At 50.3% G+C, this 24,534-nt stretch overlaps 1 protein-coding gene across 4 annotated transcripts in view; it reads left to right on the forward strand.

Moving 5' to 3' along the window:
* The window catches only part of PACSIN2 (protein kinase C and casein kinase substrate in neurons 2), a 114,820-nt gene that overhangs the window by 70,673 nt on the left and 19,613 nt on the right, over positions 1 to 24,534 (forward strand). For all 4 annotated transcript variants that reach the window (XM_055566020.1, XM_055566040.1, XM_055566035.1 and 1 more), the window contains exon 2: positions 10,439 to 10,576. In XM_055566020.1, coding sequence (XP_055421995.1) covers positions 10,517 to 10,576 — 60 coding nt within the window. In that variant the 5' untranslated portion in view covers positions 10,439 to 10,516. The remainder of the gene's footprint in view (positions 1 to 10,438; positions 10,577 to 24,534) is intronic.

The following is a 24,534-nucleotide window of genomic DNA, read 5'->3' on the forward strand; positions in this document are numbered from 1 at the left end:
CCATGGATAGAGGAACCTAGCGGGCTATACTCCCTGGGGTCACAAAGAGTTGGACACGACTGAGTGACCAGCACTTTCACTGTTCTGCTACTTCCTAGCTCTGTGGCCTTGATCAAGTTATTGAAGTGCTTTCGTGCCTTATTTCTTCATCTGTAAAATGAGGGTGATAGTAGCTTCCTGGTAGTGCTGTTCTGAGAATGAATGATACCTAGCACCTAGAAAGTGCTCAATAAATATTGACTTGTTAATTCTGCCATCTGCTGAGGACAGAGACTGTGTCCCATACCACTCTGAAGGCAAATGTGAACACCTCACCACTCTCACTGGTGTCTGCAAATTGATTAGGGCTTGTAAACGTGGGCTGAGGGAAGAAAAGGTGGGAGACAGTCCTGGACTATCCAGGTTAGAGTTCCACCCTCGCTGATACACGTCTGATGGCCATGGGGTATGTGGATGCTGACCAGGTAAGACCCCAGTGAGGGGCAGGCCTGCCTGAACCATGGCCAGCTTTCGGCCCCTTTTTTCCCCTGGTCTTTCCCCCTGCTGTCCTAGGCTTGACAGGTTTCCTGTTTTGCCCTACTTGGCGTCTCCCTTCTACCCATTTGGTCCCTATCAGACTTGATGTTTGAGTCCAGCAAATTACTATATCAGCTCGTGTGTTGCCAGTGCCCCTGTCAGCCATAGTGACTGATAACTGAAATGGCCCCTCATCACCTACTTTTTGCCCAAATGCTGCGTCTGCTGCAGCTGTAGTAGTGAGGTTTCTCAGTTTATTACTTTCATTTGCTTAATATTTTCATTCTTTTAATCAAGGAAGCACATGTAAAGACATTTAAGTCATAAAGAATATACCAGGAGCTTGAATGTTAATTCAAATTATTCAGACTTGTCTAACATCTCATTAGTAATCATCACACTATACATTTAGCATCTATCTCTAAGATTAGGAATATCAGTAAGAAAAAAGTGCAGGTACTTCAAGGTTAGATTTACTTTTGTTTTTTTAATTTTTATTTTATATTGGAGTATAATTGATTTACAATGTTGCGTTTCAGGTGTATAGTAAAGTACTTCAGTTATACATATATCTTTTCTTCTTTCTTTTTTAGAATCTTTCCCCATGTAGATTATTATAGAGTATTGAGTAGAGGTCTCTGTACTCTGCAGTAGGTCTTTTTTGATTATTTGATATATAGTAGTGTGTGTATGTTCGGAGAAGGCGATGGCACCCCACTCCAGTACTCTTGGCTGGAAAATCCCATGGATGGAGGAGCCTGGTAGGGTGCAGTCCATGGGGTCGCTAAGAGTTGGACACGACTGAGCGACTTCGCTTTCACTTTCCACTTTCATGCATTGGAGAAGGAAATGGCAACTCACTCCAGTGTTCTTGACTGGAGAATCCCAGGGACGGGGGAGCCTGGTGGGCTGCCGTCTATAGGGTCACACAGAGTCCGACATGACTGAAGCAACTTAGCAGCAGCAGGAGTGTGTGTATGTTAATCCCAACCTCCTACTTAATTGCTATCCCTCCCTTTCTCCTTTGGTAATCAGAAGTTTGTTTTCTAAGTCTGTGAGTCTCTTTCTGTTTTGTAAATAAGTTAATTTGCATCAGTTTTTAAGATTCTACATATAAGTGATATCATATGATATTTGTATTTCTCTGACTTGACTTCACTTAGAATGATAAATTTACTTTTGAACCTGAGCTGTCAGAAGCTGTCATTTTGTAGTTCTTAAATTTTCCCATTGGCTCAAACCAGATAGAAAAACTGGATGACCCAAATCATGGAGGTGTTTTTTTGTTTTTGTCAGCATGCTGTTCATTCTTCTCTCTCTCTTTTTCTTTTTTCTTTTTTTTTAACTTTTTGGCCACACCATGTGGTATATGGAATCTTAGTTCCCCAACCAGGGATCAATCAAACCTGCGCCCCTTGCAGTGAAAGTGCAGAGTCTTAACCACTGGACCACCAGGAAAGTCTTAGCAGTGAAGGTTATTGCAAATGACCTTACTCTTAGGATGACTTGGCTTGAGTCCACTCAAATTCTCTTATCATCTCTTGCCAGTAGGAGGCTCTTCTAAAACATTTTAAACTCAGAGAAATTTAAGAGTTTGCTTCATCTCACACTCTTTAATTAAAGGTAGTGGGATGTTGAGAAAATGCCCAAGGTCCCACAGCTGTTTGTGTGGCAAATTTGGAGGGAGCCTTCCAAATTTTGGCTGTGAGAGCCCTTCATAAGAGTGAAAAATGACTTTTGAATCATCAAAAAGTAAATATGATCAGTGTAGCTTTATTGGGTTTGTTTATTTGAGGTATATGAATATCTAATGTGTATTTTTGTTTAAAAATTGGCATTCCTAGCAATGTATACCCAGTGATACCCTAAACCAGACAGATGAACCACTCCCATCGCTGCCTCTTAGGGGGAATTAGTTGTGTACAGGCATTGAGAACCTCCCTCTAGGTGAAGGGACATCAGCCCACCAGGATACCCAAGTGTGAATGGCTGTGTCCGGGAAAGGTTGAATGGAGTGAGTCCTGAACATTCTGAAAATGTGTACATCAAAGGAATTTCATATGTAAAGCTTCAAAAATTTAAAAAAATCATTTGTTTGGCTGTGCCAAGTCTTAGTTGTGGCGCATGGCATCTTTGATCTTCCCTGTGGGATGTGGGGTCTTTAGTTGGGGTGTGTGGAATCTAGTTCCCTCATCAGGAATTGAACCTGGGCCCCTGGCATTGGGAGCTAGGAGTCTTAGCCACTGGACCACCAGGGAAGTCCCTCTCATAAATGTTTGTTTACTGGAAGCTTTTAAAATCAAACAAAAAACCCCAGGAAGTCTGATCTCTGTATTTTCCAAGTGAGAAATTAGAAGCTGTGATGAGGCTCCCTTGTCTCCCCTGCAGCTGAAGTCTCCTTTTTACAGGCGCTTATTCTTTTCTTTTCCCTTTTCTGTTTCTTATTCATGTGTAATATTGTCAGTGCTATTTCATCTTCTAAAATGTCCTCAGATTCATCGTGTGAAACAAGCAAGTCCCCAAAGACCATGGTGTGTTTTTGAGTCATTTTTTCTCCTATGCCTCTCAAGGTATCTTTCTTGAGTGTGTAATCTCCCCTGTACATGTAGGTTGAGGATGTCAGATCAAACTCTTGCTTTTTGAATTGCATTTGAGAGGTTAACCAAATATCGTTAGAATGCATGAGCCCAGAGCCCCCGGTGAAGTAACAGGACAGGGTGGGAAGCTGTGCGTACTGTGACCTTCCCCCAGTTTTGGTGCTGACTGGGAAAGACCCAGACCCCCAAGGTTACTGACGATGGGGGCCCGGTGCGATGTGGGCCAAGACGTGATGTCATGTAGCTGTTCAGAGCGACGGGGAGACAGCACGGACAACAGGGGAAATGCTCATTATGCAACTGAAAAAAGCCAACTGCAGGATGGCGTGTTTGCTGTGATTGCAGCAGAGACAGACTGTAGATGGCAGAGGAAAGGGCTGAGTAATGAGAATGCAGCTGGCGGAACTGAGCCCCACTGAGAGGAGCCCTCATTGGTTTTGACAGCCCTGCGGTAGCCGAAGGAATAGACATTTGGACTTGAAACTGTCACAGGTTCAGCAGTATGCTGCTGCTGCTAAGTCTCTTTAGTCGTGTCTGACTCTGTGCGACCCCATAGATGGCAGCCCACCAGGCTCCCCCGTCCCTGGGATTCTCCAGGCAAGAACACTGGAGTGGGTTGCCATTTCCTTCTCCAGTGCATGAAAGTGAAAAGTGAAAGGGAAGTTGCTCAGTCGTGTCTGACTCTGAGCGACCCCATGGACTGCAGCCCACCAGGCTCCTCCGTCCATGGGATTTTCCAGGCAAGAGTACTGGAGTGGGGTGCCATTGCCTTCTCCTCAGCAGTATAAGGTGAGTCAAATGAGCAAAGCTCTGGGAGCCAGGTCGTCACGGCCGGGTGGGAACGCACCTGCTTTGGAACTGGTGCCGTGCTGTGCAAAAGCAGTGCCACGTCTGACAGTGGGAATAGCGTCCCTGTTTAGAAAAATTTGTTTATCTCTCACCTAACCCAACACGATTGTTTTCTGTCAGAAAAAGAGGCCCTGTAGTGTTGACTAGACAAAATGAGACGGTCCCGAGTTTCAGGAGGTGATTTTCTCGGCAACACCAAGCTCTGTCTTTGAGAGAGGCTGACAGCCTTGTTAATCTCTGGAAGTACTTTTGAGTGTGTTTGGCCCACTCTGCACACCCCACCCCACCCCGTACGTGCTTCTGGAGGACCCTCCCCACCCCATCCGGGTGTGGGGCTTGCCGAGCCATGGCCTCGGTGTGTTTCCCTCAGACGGAGCTGTTTTCCATGGTTGAGGTATGCGCACTACACAATGTTCCAGAGATATAAGTCACTTTATTTGCTGATCTCTATCTCTTCCTTTGAGGAATGTTCAGTTTTCCAGATGAAATCATTGGAAACAAAATAGGCTGTGCTGCACATTTGAGCCATTAAAGGAAAAAAAAAGTGCTTTGTCGGTTGTGTAAAGCAGTGTATTACCTCAGGTCTTACTCTCTGAGCAGCCCCCGTGTGGGAGGTGGCTTGAGGGCTAAAGAAAAGCAGGCAACCCCATTCTTTCTTAGGAGGAACTGACTGGACATACAGGGAGAGCCTGAACTGAGGCTGGAGGCAGAGGGTTCCCAGCAGCTTGTGGGCCCTGCTGGTGGCCGGCCCCCGGGGCTGAGCAGGAGAAGGGCTTCCTGTGTGGCTGGTGGTAGACAGCCTGGCCCTGAGCCACACAGCCCCCACTGTGGTTGCTAAACCAGTTGCGGTTTAGTTTAACGTGTGCAGTAGTGTTTATAGAAGAATTCTAACCACTGGAGCCAAAACATCTTCACATAAATGCCCCAATTATTTCCCATCAGTTGATCTTCAGTCTGTATGAATCAAAATTGCCCAGACTTTTCACTTCAACTTTTCTCATCCTGAATCCATCTAGCAAGTTTTTATTGAGTGACTGCTCTGTGGTCTTCTGACTTGAGTTTTGAAAGGGTCTCTGTGTTGAGAATAAACTGAAAGGCAGGGCAAGCCAGGACACCATGGGGAGATGACTGCAATCTTGCAGCGGAGAGGTGCTTCCAGCCGGCAGAGCTGTTGGGGTTTCAAGAGGGGCCGGTCGGTCCTTTTTCGAAGCTGTGGTGCAGTCACGTGGCTCAGAGGGCCACACCTTCATTCCTGGACAGGCCACTGACAAAACAAAGTGAGGTATTTTCATTAATGGTTTTTGTATCCTAAAAATATTACGTGGTGATAGTCAAAATTTTCAAATAATTTAGAAGGTGATGAGGTAAAATATGCAAGTTTGCTCCACACTGCCACAAGTTTGAGACTCACTGGGACTTTCTGCACATAGACATACTTTGGGGGTTTTTTTGGCTGCACTAGGTCTTAGCTCTGGTATATGGGATCTAGTTCCCTTACCAGGAGAAGGCGATGGCACCCCACTCCAGTACTCTTGCCTGGAAAATCCCATGGACGGAGGAGCCTAGTAGGCTGCAGTCCATGGGGTCTCAAAGAGTTGGACACTTACTGAGCGACTTCACTATCAATTTTCAATTAAATGCATCGGAGAAGGAAATGGCAACCCACTCCAGTGTTCTTGCCTGGAGAATCCCAGGAACGGAGGAGCCTGGTGGGCTGCCGTCTATGGGGTCGCACAGAGTCGGACATGACTGAAGCAACTTAGCAGCAGCAGCAGCAGCAGTTCCCTTACCAGGGATCAAACCTGGGCACCTTGCATCGGGAGTGCAGAGTCTTAACCTCTGGACCACCAGGGAAGTCCCCTGATTGTGTTTTAATACCAGTGGGATCAGACTGTATCTATGGTGTCAGACTTGATTCCACTTGATATACAGGAACACTGTTGCGTCCTTCATCCACGGCTGTACACACAGTCCCCTGCCCTTTCTCCTCTGGCTGCCTGTGTTCCACTTCGGGGCTGTATCAGCACTTTTGATTCTTGATGCACAGTGAGGTGGCTTTCGGTATCTTATTCTTCCTGCTATTAAAATCAGTATCACTGTGAATTCCTACCTACCTTTGACCTTTGGGTGAGTTTATCAGTAGGAAAAGTTTTAGAAGAACTAGTTGGATCAAAGGTTGGGTGTTTCTTTTTTGTCATATATATCGCATGTTGAGAGGCAGCGCAGGTAAGGACAGGTATGGAAGACCATGCATATGGGTGCTTGATTTTCAGTAGTGCATCTTACAGCTACTTGAGGCTTGAATTTTTATCAGTTAGCAGATAGAAGATCTGAGTTGCCATGCAGCTCCATTCCTCCCTGGAGTCCTCAGTGACGCCTCAGGCAAGTCTGTGGGCTCCGCCCCCTGCTGGAAAGGCCCCTCCCCTGTCCTTTACACACTTCACGCCCACTTGCTCTCCACCTTGGGTCCTCAGAGAGGCAGGACCATTCTGCCTCCACAAGAGCTTCCCTCCACTCACTCACTGCACCTCATTTATCTCTGTTCTAGCCCTGTTCACACTCGCAGCTGTTTTCACCTTACTGTGTGTCAGCCTGCCCTGCTCGGACACCTGGCCTGCGCGTACAGGGCCTGTGTCAGTCCTGCGCATTGCTCCATCCGTGGGACTCTGAGTGACCGGCACGTAGTAAGTTCTCAAACATCGGTGTGTAGAATGAATGGGAGATCCACTCCTTACTGAAGGAATGATTCTCCCCTCACTCTGGGCCAGAGAGTGGCTTAGAAGAAACTGTAGGTACTTCATTAATCTATGAAGAATCTCCCACCCTGGACAAGGAGGGAGGAACAAACCCTAGACCCAGCATATGCTCACAGCCAGGCCTGCAGGGCAGCACAGGCCAGGCTAGTGTTGTGTGTGGGCAGCAGTGAGGATGCCTCCCTTCTCTTCTGCCTTCTGAAGTCACCGAGGATTAGAGGTGGCTTCTCCAAGGCTGACTTTGAGGGTAGATGAGGCGCTAATGGTAAAGAACCTGTCTGCCAATGTGGGAGACATGAGTCATGGGTTCAATCTCTGGGTCAGGAAGATCCCCTGGAGGAGGGCATGGCAACCCACTCTAGTATTCTTGCCTGGAGAATCCCATGGGCAGAGGAGCCTGGTGGGTTACAGTCCATGGGGCCGCAAAGAGTCAGACACGACTGAGTGATTTAGTATGCACGTGCAAGCTACATGCGCCTTTTCACAGAATGTTCTTGCCTTTTGACCTAATGACCTGTTCTGTTTCTTTTTCTTGGAACAAATTAAGGGCATTAAGGGGGCCTTTTATCAGGCCCAGATGGGAGGAGAGAAGTTATGCCAGCTCCCAGATTGGACCAAGGGCACCCTTGGCAGCCTCCGTTAACCTTTGAGATTCTGCCCACCATTTTAAGAATGGCTCTGACTAGGGGCTTCCCAGGTGGCGCTAGTGGTATAAAACCCGTCTGCTAAGAGACATAAGAGATGCGGATTCAATCCCTGGGTTGGGAAGATCCCTGGAGGAGGCATGACACCCACTCCAGTATCCTTGCCTGGAGAATCTCATGGACAGAGGAGCCTGGTGAGCTATGACCCATAGAGTTGCAAAAAGTCAGACATGACTAAAGCAACTTAGTACGTACTGACTCACAGTGTTTACATCCATCAGCAGCTGAAGTCACTGGAACCCAGAGATCTGGGAACTTTTTCCCCCACCTCGGTCATGCCTGTATTCCTGAAGAAAGTCTCTTAGAATGTATTCAGCAGTCGTCTTCTGAGGGGGACCACGGATGTGCTTATCAGCAGTGGGAGGAGAGGGCCGATGATTTGTACATCTTTACCTTAGGATTTTCTTGTTCTCAAGTCTCAATTTGTTTTTTATACACTTTTGATGGGAAGATAAAGTCCCAGGACAGCTCAGTTCAGTCGCTCAGTCATGTCCAACTCTTTACCACCCCATGGATTGCAGCACGCCAGGTTTCCCTGTCTATCACCAATTCCTGGAGCTTGCTCAAACTCTTGTCCATCGAGTTGGTGATGCCATCCAACCATCTCATCCTCTGTCGCCCCGTTCTCCTCCCACCTTCAATCCTTCCCAGCATCAGGGTTTTTCCTACTGAGTCAGCTCTTTGCATCAGGTGGCCAAAGTATTAGAGCTTCAGCCTCAGTCCTTCCAATGAATATTCAGGGTTGATTTCCTTTAGGATTGACTGGTTTGATCTCCTTGAAGTCCAAGGGACTCTCAAGGGTCTTCTCCAGCACCACAATTCGAACATATCACTTCTTTGGCGCTCAGCCTTCTTTATGGTCCAAGTCTCACATCCATACATTACTACTGGAAAAATCATAACTTTTATTATATGGACCTTTGTCAGCAAAGTGATGTCTCTGCTTTTTAATATGCTGGCACTTCACAGGCTCTTAATCGATCTTGTGCAGAACTGATCTTCTATTAGTGTCTAAGCCAGGACTGAACCCAAGCAAAAAGTGACTTCCTGAAAGTGAACTTTTCAGGTGTCAAGTTGCTTCTCTGCCCAGAGCAAGCACCACTCTCCCCTGCACCTGCTCCCTGCAGCTGCTCCCTGGGGCTGGCCAGGCAGCTTTGCCAGTGGCTTGATTTGGCCACTTTGAGACTCGCCTGAGCCAGAGCTCAGATATTCCCTGAGAAGCCTGAAACAGAGACCAGCTGCTGTAGTTAGAAAACTCTCTGCTGCTGCAGTCGTGCGCTGGGGTGCTTCTGGGAGAGCCTTGGCTCAGAGCATGGGATCCCACCAGAAGAGGATGGTGTGAGATGCAGCACCAGGGCCCTGGCCTGCAAAGCCTGCCCAGCCATTGCGATATCCAGGGTCAGGAGGACACGCTGCCTCTGTGGTGTGCTGCCAGGTAGAATGAATGTGCGGCACTCGGACCACTCTGCCTGCTTACGGAGTGCATGCGTGTGGGGTGCTTGGCCGCAAGGGACCATAACTTGCTCTTTAAATGTATTGAGAATAGGGGGCTGTGTTCAAGTTTGGAAGCTGGAAATCCATCAGATTAAACCTTTTAATCCACAGTTAGATCTTAGGTTATAAGACACCTAATTTATTTAAACTTGAGATTGTTTCTAGAAAACATCTTAGTATGATAGAGAATAGTACCTTCGTAAGCAGGCACAGTTGGTGTCCTGCTTGGGTGACCATGGACCAGTTACCTAGCCTCCCTTAACCTCAGTTTTATCACCTCAAAGTATAGATGAAAGTGATTATACCTGCTATCTAATAATAATCGCATTGTGACTTAGTATGTGTCACTTACTGGGGACCATGTACTCTTCTCCTGGTATGTCTGGCCGTGTTGGACCTTCACAGTAATTCTGTGATACATTATTGTCTAAGTTACATTATTGTCTCTTGTTGACAAGATTACCTTACCCACTGTTGCCTGGCTAATGAGTAGCACCCAGGCAGCTCGTGTTCCTTACTGTGCTTGTAGACTGTCTCACAGGGAATCCCAGGATTATAGCATGGAAAGGCACCTAGAACAGTCTTGCACCTGTAGGTGTAACAGTGTAGATCACTCTGCCTTCTCCCTCCCATGTCTCAGCTGTCTCCTGACTGTGGTAGGAGCGTTTCAGATCTCTGGCTGTGAGATCTCAGTGCAGGGTGCTGTGAAGGAGACTCGAGTCTCACTCTGTCACTGAGAAGTCAGGGAATCTCATGGGGCTGTGGATGGGTCATTCCATCAGTGTGATTTGTGCTTGTGAACATAGCTGGAGTCCTTTAACTTCTTCCTTCTAGCAGGGGAAATTATCACCCCATTGCCCTCACTTGGATTTAGATCATTGAATCATTGCTCAGAGACGATCACTTTCGCTTGTTTGTCTTTACTACTTCTAGCTGACCCTCACACAGACTGTGTCAGAATAAACTGGTCTGAATCCGGGGCCTCAGTGGCTGAGATGAGCCAGTCATGGGAAGAGGGAAACAGCCCCCAACAAGCAAAGCCTGGTGGGAACTGGAGAGTGGAGTCAGGTGTGAAAGATGGATTATTTCCACTCACATTTTGCCCCAGGTCCTCGTCGTGTGAGATGAGTAGGACAGGCTGGAACAGGGCGAGCCCAGAGATGCAGCGACTCTGCTTTTGCCTGTTCTCCTCGCAGGGTCTCTGCCGCTTTCTCCAAGGGATGAGGTGTTAAGTGTATCAGCCTGTTGATTTAAGTGTGCAGACTGTTCTTCAGAAAGCTTTTCGAAGTCTTCAGTAAGATGTTGCAAAGGTTTATTTGTTAATGTGAAATACACACCACACATATAACACACACATGTATGTCAGTGCCGAGTTTGGAGTGTTTGACTTTCTTCCACTGAAGGAGACATTGTCAACTGTGCTGCATTGAAGGCAGTCATGGAAATGGAAGTTGTGAAATGGAGACAGCTTGCTTCTTTACATTGGGAATTTAAAAGCTGCAATGTTGTGTTTTTTGTTTTATAGGTGTGTCCCCAGATTTTGAGCATCTGAAGCGGACCTCTAATTTAAGCACTCCCTGCTGCTCCCTCACCCTTTGGAGAGATGTCTGTCACTTACGATGATTCTGTTGGAGTCGAAGTGTCCAGCGACAGCTTCTGGGAGGTAATGCCCATGCTTTCTTCTGGATGAATGCAGAGACCAAGCCAGTAGTGCCCGACACCCCCTCTTTATTGACTGGGGCTGGGGTGATGAGACGACCATACACCAGAACCAGCCAGACCTCCAATCTAAGTGGCAGCGAGTATGGCCTAGCTCTCTGTGAGGATGGTAAACTTACCTTGCTAGAAAAGTTTGATAACAGAAGAGGTTAGAGATGTTCATTAAGGTCTAATCAGTTTGTCCATTCTCATAGCTTCCTTTCCATGCTCAACCCTGCTGTGACTTGAAATGACATATACTGATTACCAGGCTTGGTCTCAGTAGCGGCATTACTCTTGAGTTTTGTAGAAAAATGGGTGGTAGTGATGTGACACCACTTTGGGCAACGCAGACAAGTGGCCAGGAAGCTGAACAAATTGCCCTTGGACTTCTTGGAGCATCTTCTTGTCTGTGCCTGCGACGAATTCCTTTCCTAATCAGATTATGTTGTGGCTTGGGTTTTTTGTTTTTGTTTTTGAGTGGAGATCATTCTTACTGAGTCCCACTTATTTCTTTGTTGTTATTTTGTCGCTCAGTCATGTCTGACTCTTTGTGACCCCATGGCTTGCCAGGCTCCTCTGTCCATGGGACTTCCCAGGCAACAGTATTGGAGTGAGTTGCCATTTCCTTCTCCAGGGGATCTTCCCGACCCAGGGATCTTCCCCACATCTCCTGCACTGGCAGGCAGATTCTTTACTGCTGAGCCACTGGGCACTTACTTCTTACCTGCTGGATAAAACAGAGTCCATGAAATCTTGTTTATGTGGCTACTTGGGCTTCCCAGGTAGCTCAGTGGTAAAGAATCCAGCTTCCAATGCAGGAGATGCGAGTTCGATTCTTGGGTGGGGAAGATCCCTGGAAAAGGAAATGGCAACTCACTTCAGTATTCTTGCCTGGGAAATCCTATGGACAGAGGAGCCTGGGCGGGCTACAGTCCATGGGGTCACAAAAGAGTTGGACATGACTTAGCAACTAAACATGTGTCAAAACCCCTGGAACCATCCCAGCAGCTGTGGGCTTAGTGGAAAGAGCACTGGCTTTGTAGTTGGAAAGCTGCAGGTTCTGATCCCAGTTGCGCCATTACTAGCTATATGTGTGACCTTGGGCAAGTTGCTTGACTGATCTGAGCTGCAGTGTTTTCAGCCCTAAGAGGGATGATGGCACTGGTCTTCAAGGGAGGCTGCCACCATGAGACAAGAATGGCAACATCGGAGCCCTGTGATGCTTTCCTGAGACAAAAGGCCCAAGTGCTGCAGAGCCCCATGGTGGAGCCTGTGGTTTGCCGGAGACAAGCACAGAGTTCTGTTAACTTAGATTAATTAGATGTGCGATTTTGTCTAACATCAAATACTGTCAATATTACAGCCTTAACACAGACAAGTGATCACAGGAGCCCAACTCAAACTTCTCTGAGCACTTTTCTTCTCTGTGTATTGGGGGAAAGGCCATCATTGCCTCTTAGCTGCCTACTTTATTTTATTGGAAGTCAGTGTTTATTGACCACCTACTGTGTGCTAGGCCCTGTGAGTTCCCATGGGAAGTATGACCGCCTGAGTCCCTGTTCCTCAGCTACCTTCCTGGTGGGGATCCGGGCTGGAGCTCAGTCTCAGTAGCCAGAGAGGCATGTGTGACCTGGGGAACACCTCAGCAAAGGCAGCAACAGAGTTTTGGGCACGTCCCAGCTGCTCAGCCGCAGCAGCCCCTTGGCAGGGTCAGGTGCACTCTCACGGTGTGCAGAAGGATTGGTGGTGAAGCTGGATCAGAACAGGCAGTTCTGAGATGCAGGTGGAGGTGCCTCGGGGACGTGACTGGGATTCAGGACCTGCATGGCCCATAGGCAGGTCTGGGTTCACAGATAGCTGGGCCCTGGAGCCCGTGGCCTGCCCAGCATTGTGGAAGCCCTCGGGGACCCGGCGCTGACTGCAGAGGCCTCCCTGTGAGTGCCTGTGAAGCCGGCCTTTAGAAATGCAGGTCCTCATCCATCTCAACCCTGATCTGAAACTATCGGCAGAATCCTTTACAGTCATGGGGAAAGCTCCTGTTTGGTAGCTGTGGTAACAGTGCCATTGGCCTCAGTCAGCGCCTGCCTGGAGCACGGTGGCAGTACAGGGAGGCTAGCGCACACAAAAGGCCTCTTGAGGGATGGACCTGGAGAGGCCAGGGACAGGTTCAGACACAGGCTTTGGAACCAAGTGGCCTGGGTGTGACTCCCTGCCTTGTCACTTACTCTGTGTGTGTGTGTGTGTGTGTGTGTGTAGCTTTAGGCAAGTTACTACTTTTTCTTATCCTCAAATTTCCCAATCTGTAAAATGGGGATATTAACAGTAGCCACATCCTAGCATTGTGAGAGTTAGGGAATGAAAGTAAAAGTGAAAGTCGCTCAGTCGTGTCTGACTGTTTGTGACCCCATGTACTGTACAGTCCTTGGAATTCTCCAGGCCAGAATACTGGAGTGGGTAGCTGTTCCCTTTTCCAGTGGATCTTCCCAACCCCAGGATTGAACCTTGGTCTCCTGCATTGCAGGCAGATTCTTACCACCTGAGCCACCAGGGAAGCCCGAGTTAGAGAATGAATACATGTAAAGTGGTGTCAGGCATCAAGACAGGTGCCAGCTGGGAGCTCTGTCCCTCTGATGTGGGGGGGTGGGGGTCATCACACACACACACAACATATAATCTGTTCCTGTGGGGGGTGTTGGTCAGCACTGTCTTAATAACCCAGTTGATGTCAGAAACTTCTGTGGAAAAATTAAGTAGCTAAATATAGTTCTATTTTAGAAGTCTTCAGCTGCTTGTTAAAAAAATAAAATGTAGGTGAAAGTTGCAGTGTGTATTGTCAGCATATATTAAGTCAAGTGGCTTGAACAAGCCCTGTCACTGTTGTAAACCCCTAGGCTCCCTGTTAACTTCTTAACTGCAGTGTCAGTAGACGAGAACATGTCTTGTCCAAAGGATACAAAGGCAGATGGGTTTATTTTCTAGAAGGCTCTGCTCCTCTGGTGGCGCTGCCCCTGACACCGCTCTTCAGCTCGCACAGAGCAGCAGTGCCTCTCCCCCCTCCCGCCCACCTTGACGGTCGTGCCCTGAGTGAAGGTGTGATTGCTCAACCAAACCAGCTCTGAGCAACCCAAGTGCACACAGCCAGCTGCACGTCTCCAGGCTGCCAGCAAGGTCCCTCTTTCCTGTGGAAGGCCACTTCTCACTGGTGTGACCCCACAGGACTGTTGTGCAAATCTAAGGAAAGCATTGAAGTCTCGAGGTGGAAGGCCTTTTGTGCCTGATTTTACCCCTTTCCACCACAAGCTGCTAACTGAAGAACCCAGCGCATAACTGGGTCGTGCTGGCTTCTTCCGCGTGCTGGCTGTGTGCCTGCACAGGGGACACGTGGCCCTTCCCTGCAGGAGCCTGTGGCTGTGGCGTTCGGAAGTAAGCTCCCTGAGGCAGGAGACACAGGGATCATTGTGCGAGGCGCTGTAGAATTTGCTGGGGCGCCCAGGGGCCAGTGGGGCTCCCCCTGGAGGAGGGGGCAGGAAAGGTGGCATGAAAGATGGGCAGGGTCGGTGCTAAGCACCCAGATGTTCACCAGATGGACGAATGAACGAGGGGTGCTCTTGGGAGGAGGAGGGATTACTCACAGGGACATATCTGCTAGTTAGTAGTTAGTTGGAGGGGACACTTTCTGTATCCCCAACACTGCAACACTGTAGGAAACGATTCAGAAGTGAGGAGGGTGGGGGGCTGATCCCCACAGTGGAGGAGCTGGAGGAGAAAGGACGGTGGCTTCCACGGAGAGCGAGGGCAGTGAGGTCAAGCTGCATCTCTGCCCTTGGTATCATGGCGTTCAGAGAGGGGCCCGCTGCTGGCCTCACCAGAGAAGGTGTGTGGGGCAGGTAGGGCTGGGAGACAGAGGAGGGACAGCATTCTAGGCCAGAGCAGTGTCTGGAGATTGCAGTGAGCATGGTCCTGCAGAGGCTGAGGGTCTTGACCTCTTCGGAGCCAACTGCCTGTTTGGGGGCTGAGCAGTCATGTGGGTACAGATAGGTTGAGGCTGAGTGAAGGTGGTTCCCCAAGAGGTGACTCCTTTAGCCGCCAATTGGCTAGAGTTGGAGCCTGGCCCATCCTGCCCACAGGCTTCCCAGCAGGGTGTGGGTGGGTCAGTTGCTTCTGGCAAGTCCTCTAGCTCACTCAGGGAGCCTGCAGGCGCACCCCCACATCTCCAACTCCAGGCCCTGCCTTGGGTCTCCTCTCTGGCTCTGGAGGCTGGGGCACAGGGAGAGCCAAGGCTGCAGGCCATGGCACTTTCCCAGTGCCATCGGGGAAGCCTGGCTGCCCTCTGCCCTGGCAGGTTCTGGGAACACGACAGTGGGTTTGGGCCCAGCAGGCCCGAGGGCTGCTGCCTCAGTCTCTTAGGGCTCCTGAGGGCCAGGCTGGGAGGGCAGACTGCTGATTTCTGGGTCCCAGCCCTGCAGCTGGCTCACATCCCTGAAGAGGAGCCCTGCTCAGCTGTCAGCAGTGGTGCCGTTAGAGCTCAGGCCTCCCTGGATGACGCCAGGCTGGGGCTGACCTGTGAGCACTCTCCATGGGCACAGGGAGCCTTGGTGGAGAGTGTTTTGGAGATGAAGAGGACATAAATGTCTTGCTGTAGAACATTAGCCCCAAAGAGTTGCCACATGACTATTTGCCGTCTGCTTCAGAGAAGGTTCTCTCTGCAGTTCCTCTCAGACTTGAGCACTGTGGACTTGGCACAGCACATGAGAACATCTCCTCGGCATCAGGGTTTTGTCTGGGAAGCCATCCATGTAGGATGGGATGCCCTGTTCCCATCCTTTGAGACCAGTTTTGTAAGTAACATTTAGAAGATGGCTGCTGCCCCGTCCGTGTTCATGGATTCCATAAAGCCTGATTTGGCATCTACCACAATCCAGGCCCTGGGCTGAGTCCTGGGGTCCCAAAATGAGTGCACAGTCCTGGGACCCCAGAGCCAGCATTCGTCGTGGCAGGCAGTCCTGGGCGGCGGCGCGGGTGCTGTGAGTGGAAGCAGGAGGGGGTGAAAGTGGCCGTCTCCTTGCCTCTGGGCAGCAGTGGTCCTCCCACGTGTCCTCTGCCTCCTCCTGCCCACACACACAGATCTGGGGGCCCGCCCTGTGCAGCAGCCCTACTGTAGGGGTGTCGGCCTCCTACTTATCCCGCAGTGCTCAGACAGAGCTCCCAGCAGGCTGGTGGCTTGCCTTTATTTCACCACAGTTTCCAAATAGATCCATCAGTTCATTCTTACAAGCAAGCTGTGGTATCTGTTGAGCCATGACCAAGGCTTAGGGCACCAGCCTCCCTGTCCCACTGGATGTTCCACCTGTTGTCCTCCCTGCAGCCAGGACAGCCCATCAGAAAAGCAACCCTGCGTGATTCCTGCCCTGCGTGGGAAGCTTCACTTTTCTGCATCGCCTTCAAAGTGAAACCATGAGTTTTGTGTGGCTAGGACTTGAGCATGTGCTGGGAGCTGCCGGACGCCAGGAGCTCTGCCCTGGGCTCCAGCCTCACTGAACAATAATTTTTGCCACCCCCTATACCCCACAGCTGGGTGTGTGCACACTACTAAGTCTTCGAGCTGTGTGCACATAAGCTATGTTTCTGGTCTGTGTACTCTCTGTGAGTTCTAACCCAGGATGAAGAGTTTAGAAATGAAAACCAGTGATAGGGGCTGGCACTTGTTGCACACTTGCTCTGTGCCAGGCCCCTGCTCTGCTTTCCATGGGTGCTCTCAGTCCTCACCACTGCCTCTGCGATTGTGAGCTCCACTTTACAGGTGGGGAAACTGAGGCCCGGGTGGGGATTGTGCCAGCTGGGGGCTCAAGCCGCTGCCTCTAGAATGCTCTCCTGCCTCTGCTTGCAGCCTCCTGGGAGCAAGAAGAGACATGTTCGTTTGCAGAGATGCCACATACTCAAATGCCTCTGCTTCGGCGTGAAGTCGCCCCTTGTCTGGGTTCAGCCCTGGCGCCAACATTCATTGCTGTGAAACCCTGAGGGCTCAGAGGAGAGAGATGACCTGCTCAGAGTCCTGGGAGGAACATGGCGTTGCTAATTCCTGCTTCCCAGGGAGGACGTGAGGACTAGAGATAGTGTCTGTGGGGCCAGGGGCCAAATGACTCCCGAGCCCGACTGGTCCTAATGTGTCTCCTCTTCATGCGTGACCATCACACCTGTGGAGACAGGTGAAGGCAGACAAATCAGGTGGTCTTTTCTCCGCTCGCTGCAGGCTTGTACCTCCCCTGTCTAAACACCAGTGTTCTAAATGCCCGGTAAAGAATCACTCCGTTTTTTCCTGGAAAGAATTGACCAGTCAAGATTTTTTTGCCATCAAGTTTATCCTCTGAAGATTAATTTTTATTTTCTCACTTGATTTCAGTGATGGCAAAAGTGACTTGTGTAAGCCCTATGGGAGAAAACATTTTCTATTTCTACTCAGTAACAAACAGAAATGCATGCTTTTAGAACTGGAGAAGTCCTGAGAGCTCAAGCAGCCTGTGGTGGCTTAGCCCCATTGAGACGTCTTTATACAAACGTGTGGTGTGGGTGCAGTGAGCTTAGTGCTGAGGGACCCAGGTACAGAGGTGGGGTGAAGGAGCTGTGTCCTGTGGGGCAGGGTTGTTTGTTTTTTTTTTTTTTAAGTGGGAGTCATGAAAGGTGGACCGGGGACCTGGGGAGGGTGGGACACGGTGGAAGCAGCACGTTGAGGAGGGGGTAGGCATGGAAGGGGGTGCTACCTGGAGGAACTGCTGTTTGTTCTCACTTTTCCAGTCTGACAATTCTACGCTAGATCATTTGGCTTTTTACCCTGGGTGTTCCTTTCACTGCTGGAGTTTCTGCCAGAAGCGGCTTGGTCTTCAGCGAGTCCTTACTTACAGAGCTGGAACAGATCTCACTGTCCGGGCTGGCGGCAGCTCTCAGCAAGGAGGTGCCACTCATACAGTGCCTACTGGAGTGCAGGCGGGATGAGGAGGGCAGAGAGCTGTCACCAGCAGCCAAGTGCTCCTGCCGCCTCCCCGGTGCTTGCTGAGGGAGTGTGTGCACGTACACATGTGCTGGGGAGACAGGGCTCCGTGCAGGGTCTTCGGGGCAATGGCTCACAAGTGGGGCATGTTCTGTGCTCAGGCAAGTCTCCAGGCATCCCTGGGCCTTTATCCTGACATCTGAGCAACATTTCCTGGAGGGGCAGAGTGCAGTGAGCCTGGCTGGCCAGTCTTGAGAAGTTGAGGTCTGAAACAAACTTTGTGTAAACATATCTTTCCTCTCTACGTTATTTTGTTCTGCCTTTGAGTTATATCTGAAAATTGGAATCTCTCAGTTTCCCCTTCATCCATTTTTCAGTTTGTCATTTTGAGCATTTAGATTAAAGGATGATAATGCAGTCATCTTTAACGTTGTTGAAGTTCAGGGTTTGTGCTGTAACACGCTCAAAACAGCAAAAGGTGCCTTGCAGGGTAATGAGCCTCATCTTCTTCACCCTCCTACTTGAGTACAAATTCCAGGAGCAGAAAGTGAGTCTGGGAAATGTTGGGGGTGAGAACTGAAAACCAGGAGTTGGGCCAGAGTGAGGCCCAAGGCAGAGACAGGACCCATGTGGGTCAGAGTCGAGCCGGAGCACACAGGTCGGGCTCGAGGAGACTGGAAATGGGGACTGTTAATGAACCGCAGTGGCAGGCCGGCAAGGAGCCCCCATGTCTGAGCCTCTTGGGGCCCTGCCAGGTGAACTGCATTAATATCCTGTTTTGAGAATAAAGAGCCTGGTCAGGTTTAGGGTAGTGCTAAGGTGAGGAGCTCCAAGACCTTCTGTTCCAGGGCAGGGTGAGTTGGGAGCCTGGATGCGGGGTGAGCTGGAGGGCAGGTTGGAGAACTGGGGGTGGGATCCTGTAGAAACGAGGGCGCCCAGAGACAGTTTGAGTGCAAGGCACAGAGCTCACGGTTCTCCAAGGACACCCCTCACTCTTTGGTGTTTACAAGCATGCCCCACAGATCTTACAGCCTTAAGATCAGCTGTGACCTCCTGTTAGGAAAGAGAGGTTCAGACTAGGGGTTGGGGTAGACTGAAGAAGGGTGCCTGAGAAAGAGGTGCTGCTGGTGTGAACGGATGTGGCGTCTGCTGAAGTGAAGTGAAATCGCTGAGTCGTGTCCGACTCTTTGCGACCCCGTGGACTGTATGTAGCCTACCAGGCTTCTCCGTCCATAGGATTTTCCAGGCAAAGGTACTGGAGTACTCCACAAATGTGAGTGGGAAGCATGGCGCAGCAGGGCCGCTCCCAGAGCCCTCCCAGCTGCCTGGACACCAGGGACATCGAGAGAAATTGACCTGGGCCTGAATTTGACTGAAAGCCGGGGGAGTGCTGTGAAAGAACCGTGAGGCTCTTCTGCTGGTCTGTACTTGGCAGAATTAGTTGTTCATTTGTCATCTGTGGAGTGTGTATCTTATGATGTGTTCTGAGAGCTGATTTTTAGCTTTTGTGGGGAGATCTCAAGAACTCAGTGGATTGAGAAAAATGAATAAAGGAGGCTGACTTACTTCATTCCCTGTGCCTCTTGCTGGGCGCTCAGCAACTTCTCAGTCCCCTCGTGTCTACACAGAACAGAATCTCCGCTCCCAGCACCATTCAGGCAGTGAAAACATGGTGGAGGGAGGAGAATAAAGGCACAGTCCTGCCTGCAAACCCCCCATGTTGCCACGCTTTGCACGTGACAGCAGACACCGCTGCAAGAGTAACAGAGAGGGGACCTTCCCGGAGCACGTGGCATGGCGTGGAGCTCATGCGCTGTGGGCCTCAACCTCAAGCCTTCAAAAAGCAGCCTTGCCCCAGAGGTCCCTTCTGCTCTTACCTCAGACTTCACCCTCCTCCAGGCAGCCCTGACCACCTAGAGTGTTCCTTTCAGAAGTGGCCACTATCTGTAGTTGTTACTTAACCCCGAGTCCCACAAAAGCAGAGACCACAACACTTTGTTCACCACTGCATCCCTGGTCCCTGGCATGGTCATTGGCACACAGTAGGTGTTCACCCCATATTTGTGAGTGGCAAGAGGGTATTGCCAGACCCTCAATCATTGAGTCATGAGTGCTCCAAGAGGTAGCCAGCCAGCTGGCGGCATTAACAGACTGTTCAATTAGAAATCCTGGAATTGTGACGGGCCCTCAGAGATCATCTGATCCTGTCTCCTCTCTTCCTGTTGTGTCTGAATGGACAGCTTGAAGAAATGGCCAGGATTTATTATGTGATGGCTGCCCCCATCTAAAAGCATGGGTACAGCTGAGGGACAGAAATGCAGGCAGAAAGACCCAGTCGTTGCTGTCAGGGCAGGGCCAGTTCTTTGTGGCTCCCCTCATGAGAGGAGGTGGAGGGAAGGTGGCCTCATCAGAGAGGGCCAGGGCCTGATGGATTCAAACAAGACAGCCAAGGCCCACTCAGCCCACCTCTGCAGGCCTGTAATCAAGGAATTCCTGAAGGCTCGTCTTTCAAGGTGGTTGAGAAAATCCTGGAGCCTTGGGCATCCTGGAGCAGCTTCGGGTGAAACATTTGTCGCTAACTCTGTGCTCTTGCCTGGAGGGCCACCATCAGCAGCTTTTCTTTATTGTCCAGTCAGCTTGGCACAGCTGGCTCACTCTTGGACCTGCCTCTCCAGGGTATAGAGAGGGCAGTTGTCTTGGGCCTGCAAGGTCACAGGTTAAAGGGCATGAGCATTCTGAGGGTAAAATCAAGGTCATCTGTGGCCTTTCTTGGAACCTGCAGGGCTGGTTGGAAGCAGACATATCACCTGAGATTGACCCGGTAAGCCTGGGCTCTGCACCCTCTCTCGCCTCAGCCTGAGGAAGATTCTGGAAGGTGGGATCTGCCTCCTTTCGACCGCATGACTATGAGTGACTTTGCTTCTTCAAACCTGTTTCCTTTTCTGTAAAATCTCACTGCTTGGGACCATCACAGGATTACATGAGGTGACATGTGGAGCTGCGAGCACGCTGCCTAGCAGAATATAGGTGTGCTCTATTATGATGCCGCCGCTGATGGAAAACCTCTGTGTGCAGGGCCCGTTACCACGGGGCTTGCAGTCCAGCTGGCCAGGGAGCTCAGCGTGCACCATTGTGACCTGTGTGGAGCAGGCTGCAACTGCAGAGCATGGGGACAGTGTTCGGAAGGGCCCTTGTGGCCCCCAAGTGGATCAGCCAGCAGGACCCTGTGGTGGGGAATTGGTGTCGCCTGTCTGCGGGTGCAGGCGATCTTGTCCGTGGGATTTTCCAGGCAAGAATAACTGGAGTGGGTTGCTGTTTCCTTCTGCAGTGTATGCTTAGTGACTTAATTACTGCCTGGCTGTCCCAGGCTTGCCCCAGGCTATTTTTCCACCAGTGTATTCAGAAAGGGGTCCTGTGTGCCCAGCTCCACCCCGCATTGGGCATTTCCCACTCTGTCTGTGTGCCCACCTGTTGAGGTAAAGAACTGTCTTGCTGCTCTCATGGGCATTCCTCCAAGTCCCACGAGCATGAGCATCTCGCTTGGGCCATTAGTCCTGCAGACTTCCACGTCTCTCTGAAGTTACCACTTTACACCTTTGCCCATCTCCCCCAGGGGCCTCTCTTTCATGTTGTATTAATATATAGGATTTCCTGGGATATTCCAGATTTTAGTCCCTTGTCAACACTGACTACTTGCAAACTAGTAGTCAGCATTTGAGTATGTTAACTTTGTCCATGTTGTTGGTTTCAGAACAGAAATCCTTAATTTGTGTGTGTGTGTACACTTACAGCTTTTACTTCTGAAATTTTGCTTAAGGGATCCTCTGCTGCCCTAAGTCACAAGGGTGTTTGTCTCCATTTTCTTCTAGTCTCTCTCTGGTTTAACATTTCACGTTTTTATTGAGTGCCGAGACCCAGTGAGTGGAAGGCAGTCAAGAAAAAATGGTCAGTGAGGAAGACAAAGGTCCATACTGTTAGGGTACAGTCAGAAGGTGTGTGGGGTTATGTCCTGTGGGCTCTGGTCTGCACACGGGCAGAGGGGCCGGCTAGGGGAGGGCAGGGTGGTCCGGGGCACTGGCCTAGGAGCCCCCCTGTGTTGTGCATCGAGTCAGTAGTGAGACAGCCAAAAGCTTCCTTGGGCTCCTGGGGACACCCAGACTCCACCGGGGTTCTTTGTGGTATTGAGCCACGGGCGTGAAGGTTCGAGTCTCAGGGCTGAGGCAGCACGGGGTGGGAGAGCACGAGCTTTGGGGTGTTCTGCCCCGTTCTCTTCTCACTTGGGCCACTGGATTCACCCTGGAGCTTTGGTTGTAATCAGGTAATTTGTCTGGGAAATGGGCTTGATGGTCACCAACCAAAGAGAAGGGTAAAAGGAGCAAAGGGGAAGATGTCTGTGACATGACCCTATAGGTTTCCTGACCTGTCGGCCCACAGTTCCCATGGTAACTGAGCCAACACTTGGGGTGGACGGGTGGCAGGAGCTGTGCACCTGCATTCACGTTCCTGCGCATCCACTTGGGATCCTGGGGGGTCCCACTGACCTGCTTCCAAATCCTCCAGCCTTCCTGTTTTCTTTGGCCCCCGTGTTCCACAGAAAGGAGCTGGCCAAGGTAAACCAGCTGTGAAGTCAGAGAAGCAAGCCTTCTCCAATGTCCTTGTGAGAGTCAGCTCCAGACTGTTTACACCCAGAGGAGGCATGAGGAACTGGTGCGACCTGTTTGAACCGCCCTTCCCAGCACCCCTGTAATTACAAGCCCGCTGGGTTTCAGGCAGAGTCCACCATCTCTGCTCTGATCCCCGATTATGCAGATGTTTCTGCCAACTCTAGCCTCAGACTCCGTTTAGCTGACCCAAACAAACCAAGGCTCATCTGATGCTGGGTTCTCAGGCCTGGGGGCAGAGGACAGCCAGACACACAGGCAGCCCAGAGCCCAGTGGGGGCCTGTGGGTAGGAAGGGTAGAGTGGCTGAGATGCACTTAGGACAGCAGGCGGGTTGGGTTTCCGGGGAGCCCCAGGCAAGACCAGGCGGTTGGGTGGAGAGAGGCTGGAGAGTGGTTTCTGGGGAGCTCTGGGCAGGAGGGGTTCTGCTGCTTCGGCCTGGTAAGTCCAGCCTGCGGGAACCACCCCCGGCAGTGCCCGGGAGCCGAGTCCTGCTGCCTCTGTCCACCCCCACCTGCCTCCTGGAGGACAGCCTGGTTCCTTTCTCATGCTTTCCTGCTCTGGTCCCCACTGCTGTGCCCCGGAGTCAGAAGGCTACTCAGACCTACCCTCCAGGGCTTCCCCCTCCCGCACCCCACAGTTCCCTGAGCACGGCACCCCTCAGGATGATGGCCCGACCCTCAAGATTTTTCACTGTCTGACCCCATCTCCCACGCCACCCACTGCACCCAGCCCCCCGCTAAGTCTCTAGTCGTCCCCCTGCGTTCTGTGTCCCACGTGCAGGTTCTAATGGGCTTCTCTAAGGGCCAGGTCTCCATGCTGTCAGACCATCTTCATTCTGTCAACACATTGCCCTCTTCTGTGTGGTCTGCGGAGGTGGAGACGGTGATACCTGATGAATGTCCCTGTGTGTGGACTGAAGTGATGGCCTGTCTCCAGCCCACATGCAGCCTTTGCCCTGAGCAGAGGGCAGCAGGCAGATGTCGCGGCAGTGTCTGGGCGCCTGTTGTCATGAACACTCCCCTGTCCCCTTGGCCCCAGCAGTGCCAGCATTTAAACCTGAAACACATGCTTTCAGAAACATCCTTCTCATTCCTTGCTGTTTTTCAGGTTTCTAGAGTTGTCATTTAAAGATGAACGGTATTTATGTACAATATGTGCCAATGTGAAGGGCTGTACCTCTGTGTACCTTGTTAAGAAATATCCTTTCCTTTTCCCTAAAGCTTTTCACAAGGGTTTTGAAAAGCAAAGAGGTGGACAGGTTTCTGGGGAGCCAATGTAGTTTAATATTGATTGCCAATTTGAATATTGTTAGTAACAGTGAGATGAAAACCAGGTCTGCATCATGGTTTCATGTCGGCTGTCAAGTCTGTGTCGAGCTGTTACTGTCTTAGCTCTTTTTGCCACCAGTTCAGCAATAACAAGTTTGTGTTTTGTTGGTTATGTTTTTCACCCTGTTGTAAATTTCAAAATGACAGCAAGACCTTATTTTAAGGGAAGTGAACATGTGAAGTCACTTCTGACTGGTTGTGAAATGCTTGCTTTCTCCTTCCTAAAAAGGGGCCACTAAAGGATGGAGTTGGAAGCTCAGGTTCAGCTCTGTGTCTTGGTGAGCTGCTGTTCCCCAGGATCCTGGTTCCCATGGGAATGGGGCCATCTCAGCCTGTCCAGAGCTCTGGCCCCAAGGACAGCTTTTCCTGAAGGGACCACAGTCCCCTGCTCTCCCGATGCCTGTCTCCGTGTGTTCTGTCTTTTTGCAAGGTCTTCCTGCTGCTCCACTGTAGCCTTGTCTTCACCTGCCTATCTCAGCACGAGATGGAGGAACTCAGGTCGTTTGAACTGTTCATAAGTCAGAGGTGCACGGCAGAGAGAGTATTGTGCCCTTATCGGTAGAAGTCGGTACTAGTCTTCCATGTTCTCTAGGAACTTCCAGATTGACCCTAAACAGAGATGAAATATGAGAGTGCTCAGCAAGGCAGAGACCTTTAGAAACTGCGAAACTGGAAAAAAGGTGACTACAGTTTTTAAAGACAGTGGGAAGAAAGGGTTGCAAATACAGTAGATTATTTTTCTGTCGTATTTCCTGCAAGGGCTTCAGTATCAGCTACATGGTATCCTTTCTATTCAGCAGGTCAGAGAATGAAACACATGAAACACTTCAATTTTTCACTCCACATTAGCCACTAATATTTTCTCAATTACTCTTCTATTATTTATAATTTAGATAATCTAACTCTCCTCTCATATGTGAGAAAAAGTAGTCAAGCCTCATCTT

This window comes from Bubalus kerabau, chromosome 1, assembly GCF_029407905.1.
Source record: "Bubalus kerabau isolate K-KA32 ecotype Philippines breed swamp buffalo chromosome 1, PCC_UOA_SB_1v2, whole genome shotgun sequence".
In the NCBI taxonomy this organism is placed as follows: domain Eukaryota; kingdom Metazoa; phylum Chordata; class Mammalia; order Artiodactyla; family Bovidae; genus Bubalus; species Bubalus kerabau.